Raw genomic sequence first — 16236 nt, forward strand, 5'->3', positions numbered from 1 at the left:
ATAAACTGTGGGAGCAAGAATTAGAAAATGGAAGACATACAAGACCACTGATAATCTCCCTCAATCTGGGGCTCCACGCAAGATCTCACCCCGTGGGGTCAAAATGATCACAAGAACGGTGAGCAAAAATCCCAGAACCACACGGGGGGACCTAGTGAATGACCTGCAGAGAGCTTGGACCAAAGTAACAACGGCTACCATCAGTAACACACCACGCCGCCAGGGACTCAAATCCTGCAGTGCCAGACGCGTCCCCCTGCTTAAGCCAGTACATGTCCGGGCCCGTCTGAAGTTTGCTAGAGAGCATTTGGATGATCCAGAAGAGGATTGGGAGAATGTCATATGGTCAGATGAAACCAAAGTAGAACGTTTTGGTCTAAACTCAACTCGTCGTGTTTGGAGGAGAGAGAATGCTGAGTTGCATCCAAAGAACACCATCCCTACTGTGAAGCATGGGGGTGGAAACATCATGCTTTGGGGCTGTTTTTCTGCAAAGGGACCAGGACGACTGATCCGTGTAAAGGAAAGAATGAATGGGGCCGTGTATCGTGAGATTTTGAGTGAACGCCTCCTTCCACCAGCAAGGGCATTGAAGATGAAACGTGGCTGGGTCTTTCAGCATGACAATGATCCCAAACACACCGCCCGGGCAACGAAGGAGTGGCTTCGTAAGAAGCATTTCAAGGTCCTGGAGTGGCCTAGCCAGTCTCCAGATCTCAACCCCATGGAAAACCTTTGGAGGGAGTTGAAAGTCCGTGCTGCCCAGCGACAGCCCCAAAACATCACTGCTCTAGAGGAGATCTGCGTGGAGGAATGGGCCAAAATACCAGCAACAGTGTGTGAAAACCTTGTGAAGACTTACCGAAAACGTTTGACCTCTGTCATTGCCAACAAAGGATATATAACAAAGTATTGAGATGAACTTTTGATATTGACCAAATACTTATTTTCCACCATGATTTGCAAATAAATTCTTTAAAAATCAGACAATGTGATTTTCTGGATTTTTTTCCCCATTTTGTCTCTCATAGTTGAGGTATACCTATGATAAAAATTACAGGCCTCTCTCATCTTTTTAAGTGGGAGAACTTGCACAATTGGTAACTGACTAAATACTTTTTTGCCCCACGATAGATAGATAGATAGATAGATAGATAGATAGATAGATAGATAGATAGATAGATAGATAGATAGATAGATATTCAGATGCCAGGATGTGTCTATACTTCTAAAAAAAGGATCATCGAACAAATCAACCCAGAGTTCTCACTTGAGGCAGAAATGACCAGGCTCAAATTATCCTACTTTGGACACTTTATATGAAGACCCAGGTCTCTGGAGAAGGCTCTGATGCTCGGAAAGGTGGAAGGAAAGGAAAGAAGAGGACGGCCAGCAGCCAGGGGGATGGACTGAGTTACAGTGGCAATGGGTTTACGGTTGGAAGGCTTGAAGGACCAGGTTTGGGAGAACTTCCTGGAGAAAATCTATCTATGGGGTCGCTAAGAGTTGACAGCAACTTCATGGCACACCATCCATCCATCCATCCATCCATCCATCCATCCGTCCATCCGTCCGTTTCTATCTGGGGAAGTCAAACAAGAAGAGGACAACAAGCAGCAAGGTAGATGGACTCAGTGGTGATGGGTGCACTGATGGGAGGGACCAGGTGGTGCGTGAGTTGGGGAGGAGTGCTCGGTGCGGCGTGAGCTCAGAAGAGCCAAGGAAAGAGGGCACAGGGTGTGTGCAAGCGAAGGGAGGAAGGAAGGCACGGGGCGTGCAAGCAAAGAAAGTCCAGGGGAGGGAGACCTACCCCAGCAACTTGTGATCTTCCTTGCCGGCTTCCCATTGACTTTGCTTGGGGGAAGCTGGACAGGAGGGGTGCCAGTGCGATCATGTGACTGCGGGATGTTGCAACTGGTCGCAAGTGCGAGCTGGTTGCCAGGCACCCAAATTTTGTTCACATGACCATAGAGGTGCTGCAATGGCTGGAACTTCGAGGACCGGTCGGAAGTCTCTTCCTTCAGTACCATCGTAACTTTGAACGGTCGTTGAACAAATGGTCGTAACTCGAGGACTATTTGTATTTCATTTTTAAACTTTTTATGCCACATGCTCGATTCAGCTTCAGCTGGAAAAGGCCTGGCTTTGGTTAATGAATAAGTAATATTGATTCTCCTCTTTCAACAGTGTGGACTTTTGCAATCTGCAAACCAGATTGTCCTTGAGGACAATGACTTCTCCACCTTTTATCTCTGATCCACAGAAGGAGCTTCCTTCCCTGCCAACCTCCCTCACCCAAGCTGAGTCCAGGTCCTGTTTGTTGTTTGTGCATGATAAGACACCCCGAGGGATTTTTTACCCATAATCCACATCCCTGAATGCTGATCCCTTTATGCATGCATCTATCCTTCACTTCCACCCTCCACCCTTTACCGCTGGATCAATGTTTCTCAGCCTTGGGAACTTTAAGATGGGTGGACTTCAACTCCCGGGATTCCCTAGCTAGGGTGCTGGCTGGGGAATTCTGGGAACTGAAGTCCACCCATTTCAAGTTTCCAAGACTGAAAAACACTGGTTTAGTTAACCACGACTTAGCATGTTAAGCAAACCTTTTAAGTTTTCCTAATCCTTTCCTAGACACATCCACCCAGATTCCTTGGCACTCTTAAGTACCAAGTGGTTTGCCAATTCCTGTCTTCTCTCTCTTTAAAAAATTGTTTCATTATGTTATAGTCATTAAATTATATTCATTATGTTACGTTCATTATATTATTTTGACACAGGGGTATTTGTACAGTATTGACTAGATATGATTAACAGTCTAATGTTTAGCTAACTTAGACCTTTGAAGATGAAAAAGAAAAGGTTTGTATCAGCATTAACTATGACTTGCTATGTCAGTATTGATAAGCATAAGACTGGTTTCTACATCCACTGCTAAAAATTCTGTATAGCGTCAGGGTTAACAAACAGTTGCCAATTACATCAAAATGTTCGTTGTACAATAAAGCTGAATACTTAATTAAAAGGTCTCTGCCGTATTGTTCCTTATCGTTGCTTGTGCATCTGGAGAAAAAGCGAAAATGGACAAAACACAATAGGCAAGAAAAAGAAGAAAAAAAGAGGAAAAGAAAAAAAAGGAGGAAAGGAAAACCTTCCTTCCTTCCTTCCTTCCTTCCTTCCTTCCTTCCTTCCTTCCTTCCTTCCTTCCTTCCTTCCTTCCTCTACTTTGCAGTGTTTATAAACCTTTAGAACCCAAACTGCAAACGTTTATATTTGCCAAGCTGCCTTCTCGAGGTCGCCTGGTGGTCTCCCATCCGCGCCCTAGCCCGCTCGCTTCCCAAACCAACCCTGCGCTGCAATTCCGCCCCGGCCCATTTCCCTTGCAGCGCGCGCGGGGGGGTGGGTGGGTGGGGGGGCTTGCCCATCCCAAGCATGGCGTGGCCTCCCGGCCAGGGGGGCGGGCATGCCCGGGCCAAAGATGGCGGCGCCCGGGCCCCGCCCCCAGCAGCTGCAAATTCTTGTTGCAGCAGCCGCGGGCGGGGCGGGGCCGAGCCTCCGGGGAGCACCGGAGCGCGGCTGCCCTTTCGGACTTTGCTCCGTGGGCAGGGCGTTGCGCGGGGTTTGCAAAAGCCCCGGGCGCCCACCGGCGCAATGCTCGCCTTCCTAGCCAGGAGCATGGTGAGTCCGGCGCAGCGCTGCGGCGGGCGCCCGGTTGGAGGACCGGGGAGGGGGCGGGCCGGCCCGGGGGCCGCGGTGCCGTTGCCGCCGCCGCCGCCGCCGCTGCTGCGCGGGTGGGGCGGGGATCGCGGGCAGGGGGCCCCCGCCTCTTCCTCCTTTGCAAACGAGGCGTCGCCGGACGCCCCCGCGGACTTTCGCTTTTGCGCTGTGCGTTTTCTGGCAGGAAAAGCGTTGCCATCGCCCCGGGCGGGAAAGGGGCGCCTCCCCCCCCCCCCGCTCGGCACGGCATTCTTTCTGTTCTGGTTCCTTTGAGTTGTGAGGCCAGCGATGCAGCCGGGCAATTTCGGATCCTGGCCTGCTTTTGGGGGGGAGAAGGGGGGTTCAGCCGCCCCCCGCCTGGCTGGGCCGCCTTCGGGTGGGACGAGAGACGGGCCGGGGCTGCTGCGCGGACGGGCGCGGCGGGCTTCCCCCGTTCGTTGAGGCGCAGGAGGCGGCGAGGAGGAGTTTCTTCTGCCCCAAAAGAGAGGGAAAGCGTCGCTTCGGGGGCTGTCTTCGAGCCGGGGGGGCGGGATGTGAGTTGCAGTTAGGAAGAGGAGGAGAAAGTCCCCGGAGTTGCTTTCATTCCGCGAGGAAGAGCGAAAACAGTAACAATCGAAGAACAGCAAAAAGCAGAAACAAGAACAACAGAAGAATAGCAATAAAAAGCAAAAGCAAGAACGATGAAAAACAAGAACAACTTGGGCAGGTGTTTGGGGGGAAAGTTAAGTTTACAGCTGGGCACTTCCTAGATTGTAATGTTTTCGGCTTGGAGCTGCACAGTTTATTAGGGTATGGCTAGAGTAGCGTATGTGACACTTTGGTGATAGAGACACCTTGTTAGGCTGGCATTTTATCTCACCCCTGTGGTTCTAGTTTGGTGGTGTGGGTTTTACCAATCTGGCTGGTCATTGACTGAGTAGACTTTAGGGGTTTAGGGGTTTAAGTTACAGCTAGGAATGATAGGTTGAGAAGGAGAAGGAGAAGTAATTTTGAGGAGGAGGAGAGGTTGTTTTAATGAGAAGAAAAAGAAGTAGTCGTTTTAACAAGGAAGAGAAAAAGTAGTTTTAATAAGGGGAAGAAAAAGAGGAAGTTGTTTAAATGAGAAGAAACAGTTTTAACAAGGAGGAAGAGGAAGAGAAGTAGTCGTTTTAATGAGAAGAAGAGGTCTTTTTATTGAGAAGTAGTTTTAAGAGGAGCAGAAGAAAAAGGTGATTTTAACAAGAAAAAGAAGTAGTTTAACGAGGAAAAGGAGTTTTAATGGGAAGACAAAGAAGAAGTTGTTTTAATGAGAAGAAAAACTTTAATGAGGAGGAGGAGGAGAAGTTATTTTTATTCACCAAGGAATAACATACTGCATGAAGAACAGGCAAAAAGAATCACGTCTTTGCTGATTTTTGGAAACTTGAGTTGCAGCTAGGTACCTAGGAACAAGAAGAAGAAGAAGAAGAAGAAGAAGAAGTCGTAGTAGTAGTAGTAGTAGTATTTGGGGCATGCATCCCTCCCTGGTGTTTCCATGCAGGCCTGAGATCCATCTGCCTGGCTGCCCTGAAGTCTGCAATTTTTAAGTCGTTGGGGACCTCGATTCTTTGGAGGGGGGCACCATTGCCCGTCCATGGCTGCAGGGTTCCAGCCACCCACGCCCCGCCCTCCCAGTCCAGACCTAACAGTGCCACCGTGTCAGGTCTTGTGAATATGTGCCTTGGGTAAGAGGGCGGTCACTTACAAAGCCCACGTAGTGGGACATTTTAAGTCTGGGCAGAAGTTAAGGTCCAGTACGCTCCGGAAAGGTTCGTGGGTGGTGAAACCCGTGCATTTTTGAATCCAAAGGCTTTATGTACGAAGTGTCTCTTTCCTTGGCTTGTGTAAATATGCCTTACCTAGGAATTATAGCGTGTATAAAGTTTCTCCAGTCGCCTTACAACAGCCCTGCAGGTTGGCCTGTATCTTCCATTTGCAAAACTGGATGGAATGATCGTGGATTGTTTTCAAAATAACTGGCAGAGGAAGAGAGCAAGGGTGTTGTATCACTTGCAATTTTCTAATGGGAAAATGGGTCTAAATATTTAAAAATGAATAAATACCCCCCCGCAGTTTTCTCAACCTGCCACCCACAAGTCCTAGTTCAAGGCTGCCAAAATCTCCCCGCCAACATTAGAAAAGTGGTTCTGTGCTTACAAATCTCTTAACTCAGAGCAAATTTATTGAAATTAGCACTCACTGTGTTAAAATCTGCTTTTTCTCCTCGGAGAGGAAAGATGATTTCTAAGATGAGCTGAAGATCTGTTTGGATCAAGCTGGCAATCGGGAAGGATCAACTGGGTGGGCTCCTAGCTGGCTTGGGAAAAAAGAGGTGCAGTAGTCCACACCCAGGGTTTGTTATCTGCATGCTGGCTTCTCCTAAACCAGGTTTCCTGGCTCTTAGGTAACTTTAAACCATGAATTATGGTTCTGTGGTTTCTTTAGCAGCGAGGGCCACTCCCGTGTGCTTTTCCTTCTTCCCAGGGAAGCAGCATTTGAAAGAAGAGTTGGGTTTTACCGTGAGTCCTGAGACAGCCCATCTGATTAAATGTTTTTGGAACGCGTCCCCTCGTAAGACAAATACTTCTGTGTAGTTGCGTGATAAATGTGCTTTAAGCTGCTGTCCTGTCCACCAACGGAAGTACAGTAAATGCCACTGACCTCAGCTGGATTTAGTGCTCCGTAGGTTTCCACCGAGCAGGCTTCCTTTCTTCCTTTAATAATTCGGGGTTTTATTGAATAAACAGCCAACGCGTGAAGGTGGGGTCTCCCAGGAGCACGCTAAATTAGCTTCCTCCTTGCACCGGACAGAGTCTGTTTCTGTGCGTCCCACTAATAATTATAATTATATTAGCGCCGGTGCAATTGATGCCTCGCAGAGATGAATAATGCAGAATGGGAAAGGCTGCCCGTCAAGGGGTCCCCTTGCAAACTGCAATCATTAGATGAGAAGCGAGTCTTGTTTGGGAAAATGTGCGCTTAACTAAAGAAACTGCATGAACACAACCCGCCTGGATGGGCTGGGTTCCACGGAGGCTTTTGTAACAGTAATTTCGTTAATTAATCCTTAGGGAAGCAGGAGGGATTAAGCTGCCTAGCTGGAATTCATGAGGGGTGTGCTGGAGGACGATACTGGAACTGGGGTTCCTGGTTCCTGAAAGTCCTCTTCCCCTGTTCGAATGTTGTTGTTGCAGTTTCGGGCGTGTGTATTGCAAGGCAGGGCGATTGCCATCGATTGCAACCCCGGGGAGGAGCGCTTGGACATCGAACCCGTGCGTTAGCTGTCGGTCGGAGCCAAACAGAAGCTGGTTTCGCTGGGGTGCTTAACTTGAGCAGGGGGTCAGACTAGACGGCCTCAAGGGGACCCTTGCGACTCTAGGCGCTCTCCATCGCTCGGCCTACGCTTTACCACCCTCCCAAGATGATTTCTTGCACGAGCAGGGAAGGAAGCTGCAGAGCACGTTGGTGAAAGCACCGTGGCACGAAACAAAAGATCGGCGTAGGAGCCCCCACGCCCAGAGATGGAACGTTTTCAGAACTCACCTGGAAACCGCTGGAAAAATGTGCAGGAGAGTTGTTTACCCTTCCAGGTTTGCAAACAGAAACGTGTTGCACCCTGCTTTAGAAAAGTGAACCTTGAGCCTTCGTAGACTTCTAGGAGGAAAGCTGGGTGGGTCGGTGGCGGCCAAAAAATCTGATTTTTTGCTTCCCCCGGCTAACACATTGTATTAGAAAGGGAGAGACGTTGTGAGTTGCACCCGGCTTCAGCCGCTGCATAGCGTGGCTAGATGGATCTAGGATTTAAACTGGGATGAGAGAATAAAATAAACATTGGAATAAAGTTTTGTGAATCGGAAAAGAGGCCACCAAGCAGGAATGTGTATGTGTGCGTGCGTAGTGATTAGTAAAATTACACGGTAGGGCTGCTTCGTTGTCAGTCTTATGACTAAGTTGAAAAACAGGAGCACCTGTTTTGTTAGAATATTATAGCTGTATCAATGCATTTTTCAGTGCAACTGTAAATAAATCACGGAGGACATTGTTTGCATGACTTGGGTCTAATTTCCACGGTGGTTTAATTTTATTTGTTCATTTCCATTGGGGTTAGACAGATTAGACCCCATTGGAGGGGCCGCCTTAAAAATAAAACGTTTGCACGTGCTTCTGAATGGAGGTTCTCCATACTTAGGATGACCCATACCGAAGTAGGGAATTAGCCTTCACTTAAAAAGTAGGAAAACAAATCGGGGTTACCGTTATTCCAAGAAATCCTTTAAAAGTTTGTTTTGTTAGGGGGTTGTGTACTCAGTTCTGTGGCAAGGAGAAAAGTGCTGGCTTAAGGAACAGGGAGAACTGGAGAATGATAGGGTTGGAAGAACCTCAGAGGTCTTCTAGTCCACCCCATGCCATCTCGGACCAAGGTCTGTCCCACCTTTCCTTTGAGGTTTTCAACACTTCGATGCCCCTGTGGGAAGAAACTGGTGAGTTGCAAACCAGACATTCTGGCTTGGGTTGGTGAGTCAATCCGAAGAATTGGATAAGAAATGTTTGTCGCAGTTGAAAACGACACGCGACGGAGTTCAAGCTGGGTCTTTCTCTGTGAAATCAATCTGGGTCATTCCTCTTTGGCCAGGACGCCGTTAAAGTCCATGGCCAAAGCTGCCCCCTGCTGGTGCCCCGATAGGGCCCCTTCCAATGTTGGTTGAACGTCTGCTTGTTCTGTGCTGCGGAAACCAGCTGCACGTAAGGAATGGTGGTTGGCGTAGAGATGGCGATGTTCTCCTGATGTTGTGGGTGACGTGATGACAATTTAGATCCCGTCCTCCTGTGTTTTGGGGGAAATCCGGCGTCGGCGGTGACCATGGGGTCTTTTTTCAGACAGAGGGGTGCCGAGGGTCACTTTAACGCACTGTCTCCCGGTTGGCCCATTGGAGGAAGTTTTTGGAAAGGCTGTTTTAAATCCCACAGTGATAAACGCCACTGTCTCCGATCAGAAGTTTGCAGCTTTTGTGCTCTGATGGCATTCTGTTTCAGACCTTCGGCGGTGTCAATGCAAAGGGAAAGGATGCGTTTGCTCTGAAACGAGAGCAAATAACATTTCTTCTTTCCCTGCCTTCTTTTCAAGATCCAGATTACAAGTTGGGAAACTCATCCTCCAGCCCCCATGAGGCTCAGAGCATGACGTTAAACACATCGCGCACTGCTGGAAATGTAAAATACGGGAGGAAGGATCTTAGCACCAAGACTGACCCTGTTGCTTCTGTATTCTTTGCTGCATTTCTAAAAGTGCTGACCGCCTCCAGTACTTTTACCGTGCTCACGTTACTGCTGAGCATGGATTTTGGAGCAAGTTGGCAAGCAACATTGTTATGATTTCTTTATTTTTATGATTTCATTTTATTATTTTATTTTATTTTTATTTTTTGTTATGATTTCTTTATTTTTATTTTTTATTTTTTGTTATGATTTCTTTATTTTTATTTTTTATTTTTTGCTATGATTCCTTTGTTTTTATTTTATTTATTTTTATTTTATGTTATTTATTATTTATTTTTATGTTATTGTTGGTTTGTTTATTTTATTTATTATATATTTTATTTATTATTGTTATTATTTATTAGAGCTGTTCAGTTTAATAAAAGATACAAAGCAAGCAATAACATAGATAGGAAATGAGAAATAGAAAAACGAGAAAGAAATTAGAGAAAAAGAAAGAAAAAAATGTAGAGTTTTCTCTTCCGCCCTTCTTTCTTTTGCGTAATTGTCACTTCAACTTTTCACCAACCTCTTTGTCCCCTTTTTAGTCCCCAAAACATCAATACGTTTTTCTCTTCGTTCAACAAAAACTGCATATAAGATTTCCAGTCTTTCAAAAAAAGTCTTCATCATTGGCGAGCTACTTTGAAAACTTCTCCTCCAAAGCAGGAGAAGCGAGTCCAGTGGAACTGGGCGGCTAATACATTCGAATAAATAAATAAGAAGAAAAGTTTTTTCTAATGAAATTGCCTCTCCTGCTTTGATTGCTAGGGAAAGAGGGGGAAAAATACCTGGTTTAGTTCTGCATCCGGATGACGACATTTCAGTTCTGCCGGAACTGTTTGCCCCGATGCTGTTTCCATGTAGAAATCTAGCCGATCAGGGGGGAGGCGAAGTTAGAATTCTGTTCCCTTAGATCTAGCTTTCTCCATGCAAGGAGTCTCATTTAAAAAACCCAGAAAAATAGAGTCATTCATTCACGCGCCCAACATTCGTACAACTGCCTGGTGAAGTTGGCAAAAGGGCAGAGGGCACTCACACTGATTCTGTGTGTGTTACAGGCGAAGCCATCCAGCTGGTTGAAGCCGGTGGCGTTCAGGAAACTCCGAGGCCGCTACCTGACCCATCAGGAAGGCTTGCCCCGTCTTCCCGTTCCTCCTCTGCAACAGACCTTGGATCGGTACCTCTTAGCCCTGGAGCCCATCATTAGCGACGAGGAGCTGAGCCACACCAAAGAGTTGGTGCAGGAGTTTCGGAAACCGGGCGGCGTCGGAGAGCGGTTGCAGAAGGGGCTGGAGAGGAGAGCTCGGAAGCATGAGAATTGGGTAGGGGGTAGCCCGAGGCTCGGGAGCAAGCGCGTTGGGGTTGAGAAGAGCCCTTTGCCTGGGGTCCGGTCCCGGGTTTCATCGGAAGATTCATCTGTGCTGGACACTCGGGCAAAGATGAAACCATTCCAATCCAGTTTTAAAAAAGGATTATGGCTCTGGGATCCGGCAAGTGCCATAGCCTGGCACAAGATTTGCCAATGGGGGTTTTAAGAGTCTTGTTTGGGGGAAGTGGAATTGGACAATATGCATTGGGTTTATAGCCTAGAGCAGTGTTTCTCAACCTTGGGAACTTTAAGATGGGTGGACTTCAACTCCCAGAATTCCCCAGCCAGCCATGCTGGCTGGGGAATTCTGGGAGTTGAAGTCCACCCATCTTAAAGTTCCCAAGGTTGAGACACACTGGCCTAGAGGGATCTTCAATCCCTCGTCTTAACCTCGATCCCGAAATAGTCGGGGTTAACCCTTCTGATAATTTTTAGCAAAAAGTTAAGTTGGGGTGTTGTAATCCAGCAATCTTGGTGGGCGCCAGATGGAACTGTCCGAGCCCATGGGTCTGCTTGGAAGATTTGACCCTAGTTGTGGGTGCGCTCACAAAATGGCACCGGGGTGGTTCCAGGCTGTCTCAAAACATCGGATAAGCAGAAGGCAGACGAGGCATATTTTACCTGCCCTATCCTTTTCAGAGACACTCCACCTGGCCATTTATTTTTAATTTCCGTCTTTCGTTTACTGGGAGCTTGGCGGTCTCTGGCCAGAGCTACAAACGAAAGGAATTAATTGATTGGGAATTGCTTCATCAATGACTGGAATGCCTGCTTTGGGCAGGTGACATTTCCCCCAATTTATTTTGAGCGTCGATCTTTTAATTCAGCGTGCGTTGGCCCGTCTTTGACCGTCGCTAGAAATAAGGTGAATTAATTCCGTGTAAATTGCTTTGTGGATGAATTGAATCCTTGCCTTGGGACTCTTTTTAACCGGAGTTTGACGTTTCATAAAATAGGTTGGCGCTCCAACTCACTTGCACGCTCTCTCTTCTAAACTGAGCTTTCAGATTGGTGGCTGAAAACAGCGTATCTGGACTATCGGCTGCCGGTGGTCATCCATTCCAGTCCTGGTGTGGTGCTACCCAAACAAGATTTCCTGGACCGGCAGGGACAGCTAAGGTAACTCGCCTCGGGTTGGGGATCAGACCCCAGTGTGGCAGAAGTTCATTTGCCAAGGCGAAACCTGCAGCTTTCAAGCATCGAGGGCTGCTGGGGTGGGGGAATTTCCATTTTCTGGGAATAAGGTCCCCGAAATCCTACTAAGAGGTGAATATCCCCCGTGACCTGCCTGCAGCTTGTTCAGAGAGAGGTTTGGGAGGCCCACCCCCAAACCAGGAAAGGCTCTGTGTGGCTGCACTGCCCTTCTGGAAGCTCCCCAATCTTGTTAGAAGGTTGTGGACATGTGCAAGGGTCTGCGGGAAGATGGACGTGTGCAAGGGTCTTGGGAGATGGGGAAGGGAAGAGCCACAGCCAGAGGAGTGGTTGGATAAGAGGCAGCTGAGCCTGCAGAAGGAATGGGGGCGTGGGAAACATCTCAGGAAGGACCCTCCCTGGTGTCTGAGGCTGTAAAGGGGACGGGGGGAGAAATGTACTTTCAGACTTGCAAGATTCTGTTAATGTAGCCTTACAATAAAGTAGAATTAGCTCATCTCGCCTTGTTTCCTATGTGGACTACCTCGAAAAACTGACATCAATCTTCCAGGCCTCAAAGTACGTTTCTCCCTATCTCCTTTACAGCCCGAGAAACTAGGGAGGGTCTCTTCTGAGCCTCTTGCCCTACCCATTATCCAGCTGTGGGCTCAGCTGCCTCTTATCCAACCATTCCCTCGGCTGTGGCTCTTCTCCCATCTTCCGAGGTCATTCCCACCTACCATTACAACATGGCTAGATAAGGGCCTTTACTGCATACAAGAACAAATCCATTTCAATCTATTGATTGCACGGCAGAAGGATGTTGGCTTTAGTTCCCACAGCAGTTTAAATCCAATTCTTCTTCCCTGCAGCTTAGCAGACACCTTGCTTTGCATTCTCCGCCTTGTGGGTTGAAATAATTAGGTTTCCTGCTCTAAGAAAGTCCAGCTGCCAGTATCACTCCTCCTTCGTTTCCACTCCGTTGGAATGGTTTCTTCATCCAGACTGTAAATTAAACCGTAAGCTAAGAAAGGCAAGCAGCGAAATCTGGTTTGATTAGTTGGACTATGGGATCCATCCTTCAAAAATAGAGCCGGGCTAGAGGGCTGATCTCAGAAGAGCAAACAGGGTTAGAGCTGATTAATACGCAGATGGGAGACCACCACGAAATCTCAGGGTTCTGGGTTAGAATGGAAAGTTGAAAAAACTTCCAAGAAGAAAATTGATTCCATATTGTTGGCAAATAAACTGTTTCCAGAAAGTCACCGAGAGTCCATCTCAACTTGGAGAATACTTTACCGTAATGAAATACGCCACTTGGTACGATATAGCACTTTTTGGAATATTTTTCTTAGAAGTCTAGCTAGTCACTGGAAAATAGGTTATCCAACTGGGTTTTCAGACGGATAGGTTATGGCAGAACAATAGGCCAACAGTCATGAATATAGCTACTTTTCCAAGCTGGGAGAATTCGTTTTGAAGGCACCTGTTTTCTGAAACTGGAGGCTGTGCCATAAAGAAGGTGGAATCACACGTTTTCTTAGTGGGTGTCAACCCAGCTATGTTCTTTATTGAAGTTGATGCCCCGAGGAATTTAGATATCCGAAACTGGCACGGGGAATCAGCAGTCGGAAAGGAAGGGACGTGGCAATGGGAGGCCAGAACAGCTTTTAAAAATCTCTCCCTCATTTTGAGGATAGGGTGTTGGGTGTGTATGGCTGGGCATTTAACGGAGTTGGCAAAGTTGCTGTCCAAAGGCGGGGGGGAGAAAATGTTGAGACTGTCCTGCGATTTATGAAAAGCGAACCCTGGGAAGACCAACATGGACGAAAAATTCAGGCGTGCATTTTAATGTAGGCATGCATTTTCCCCCTTTCTCTTAACATTTGGGGGATTCTCAGGAAAGTAACTGCAAAAAGATTACCTTTGGCTGTGCAAAGGTCTCCTGAGCTATAAATACGAATATGAATATGTTAAATTTGTGCATGCCTCTTTAAGACGATCAATAGATACACTCCGAACAAACAGATATACAGACGAATATATCAATACACATGAACGTATTTGTAGGTCAGGAAGGAAATATTTACATATGCATGTATGTATTAATGTATACATATACATTATGCATACCAGTGCATTTATAGATAGATAGATAGATGAATAGATAGATAATCTTTATTGTGATTAATGACCAGCACACTAATACATTCATATATAAGAAATGCACACGTGTTTATATATACTCCCAAATTATCTTCTTTTTATTTGGGTTTTGTTTTTTGGTTTTTTTGGATCGTTGGTTGTTCTGTTATGCTTTTTCTATTTTCAATTTTGTTTTGATCCCTGTGTGCTCGGTTCAGAGAGGGAAGAAACGGAAACCGAAAAGCAGCCTCCCCGTGGTATTTTGAATACCGCTCGTTGCAAATCATCTAATCGCTGCTGGTATTTTTATCTTTCATCTTGATAAATCTGTGAACTGCTGCTCCCTGGGAATGCCAAAAAAAAGCAGGGGGGATATTTGATCTTTGCAGTGGGCTCACCTTTCCCTTACTAGCCCACCAGCGCTCTTTCCCCTTTCATCTCGTTTTGGACTGTGTTTAAAAATATCAGCCAATGCAGAGAAAGACCAAACAGTGAGTGCATGAAAAAGGAATTTTCCTTCTGCAGCCGGGCAGGGGGGTCATTCCCTGATGGGCCTGGCCCCAAACCACAGCAGGGTTTGCCCCCCATGGGTGGCTGACCCGCCCAGCAAAATCGTCACCCAGGCATATATTACAAAAATGTGACATTGCATGGCTTGGAATATATTGCACAAAGATTGTGTTGCTTGGCAGAATGCATGTTTTTTATTTTTATTTATTTTTTAATGTTACATAAGTTCAAAATTAATATTACAGAATTATGCAATTAATATTACAGAAATGTTGCATTGCAGTGCTTGGAATAATGCATGTATTACCAAAAATGCCACGCTGCATTGCTTGGAATAATGCATACTTTCACTTTTGTTTATTTTTAATATTACAAAATTAATATTACAAAATTACAAAATTAATATTACAAAAATATTACATTGCATTGCTTGGAATAATGCATCTATTGCCCAACAGGTTACATTGCGCGACTTGGAATATATTACAAAAACATTGCATAGCTTGGAAGGATCCATATTTTTCATTTTTATTTATTTTTAAGATTACAGAATTAAGATTACAAAATGAACATCACAAAAATATTACACTGCGTTGCTCGGAATAATGCATCTATCACACAAACGATGATATTGCTTGGAAGAAGCCGTATATTACCAAAAAAATCTTTAGCTATTTTAGATCCTTGGGAAAGATTTGATAGTCAGACGTACCAAAACTGCTCAGAACTATCTAGCAGACTGTGCTTAAATAATGATGATGATGATGATGATGATGATGATGATGATGATGATGATATAATAATAATAATAATAATAATAACAACAACAACAGCAGCAGCAGCCGCCGCCGCCACCTCTTCCTTGGCACATTTGTCCCAGTTGACCTCTGCAGCGATTTGAGCCGAGTGGACCTCCTGTTCCATTTGGCCGATGTTTTCAGGCCGTCGTCACGTCGCAGTTGACCTTGACAGCTTCCTCAACGCCTTCCTGCAACCAGAGCTGTCCTGCTTTCCCAGGCCTTCCCTCCTGAGTTGTTCCCTTGTGACTCTTTCAGGTTTGCGGCCAAGATGATCGAGGGGGCGTTGGACTTTAAGACCATGATTGACAAGTGAGTTAGAAAGCCTTTTGGATCTCCGGGGGGCTTCGTGTTCTTTGCCTGTATTCAGTTTCTGGGGGACATGGTGGAGTTTGTCCTTATGTTCCTGTCTGCCCAGCCATCTCTTTCGGGGTGCTAAAAGCAGAGCACGTGCAGAGAACTTAGCAGTGTGCTTTGAATTTCCAAGTCCTCGTGGCCCCCAAACTGTCTTTCCCTCTGTGCTGGACACTGTCCTTGAACACTGTCCCGGTGTCCTTTAACACTGAAACATCTTTGGACCAGTTTGGGAAAATGCTCAGGAAATGCTCAGAAGGGGTACAGAAAAAGGCTGTACAAAAAACCACAGAAATCTGGCATGATATAAGCAGGGTGCCTGGTTTGCACACAAACTGAGTTTGCGCCCTGGATGGCTTTACTGTACCATTGTCCACCGAGTCATCACGGCTCCGGGAAGCAAAGTTATAATCTGTGCCGTAGAGATTACAGAGCAGTGGCATTCACACAACACGTTAAACCAAAACTAAACCCGCAGGGTGTGAACATGGGGATGTTTTTCCAACCTGGGGTCCCTGTTGCGCGGTGAAATGTTTGCAGCGGGGATTCTTCTGAGCAATTTGTCATGGAGTTGCTGTTAGAAGTTCCACATGTCTTATTTGATGCTTCAGAAGAAATGAAAAAGTTGCCCGTTGGCATTCGGGGGGCTGATTTTTACTGGGGATTGGTAAAAAACGAAGGTGAGGATGTGCTTACATTGCCCACCCCTGTGTTGAATGAATTAATGAATGAATTAATAAGTAAAAGTGCTAGTGACATAGGTGTGGGTACATCTTTTGCATCCTCATGTATATTATACTTTATGGGAGCAAAAGAGGTAGATTTCTGTCCCAAAAAACTTACAGTCTAAATCAGTGTTTCTCAACCTTAGCCACTTTAAGATGTGTGGACTTCAACTCCCAGAATTCCTCAGCCAGCCATGAACTGGCTGGG

General features: G+C 46.3%; 1 protein-coding gene across 1 annotated transcript in view; it reads left to right on the top strand.

The window, feature by feature from the left end:
* The first annotated feature begins 3493 nt into the window (after positions 1-3493).
* Positions 3494-16236, top strand: part of CRAT (carnitine O-acetyltransferase) — a 34900-nt gene continuing 22157 nt past the window's right edge. Inside the window, exons 1-4 of the mRNA XM_088147127.1 lie at positions 3494-3681; positions 10056-10319; positions 11367-11485; positions 15208-15261. Coding sequence (XP_088003253.1) covers positions 3655-3681; positions 10056-10319; positions 11367-11485; positions 15208-15261 — 464 coding nt within the window. The 5' untranslated portion in view covers positions 3494-3654. The remainder of the gene's footprint in view (positions 3682-10055; positions 10320-11366; positions 11486-15207; positions 15262-16236) is intronic.

Source organism: Python bivittatus, unplaced genomic scaffold (assembly GCF_059951505.1).
Source record: "Python bivittatus isolate LINGU-HERP-01145 unplaced genomic scaffold, Pbiv_v1 ctg000160_np1212, whole genome shotgun sequence".
In the NCBI taxonomy this organism is placed as follows: domain Eukaryota; kingdom Metazoa; phylum Chordata; class Lepidosauria; order Squamata; family Pythonidae; genus Python; species Python bivittatus.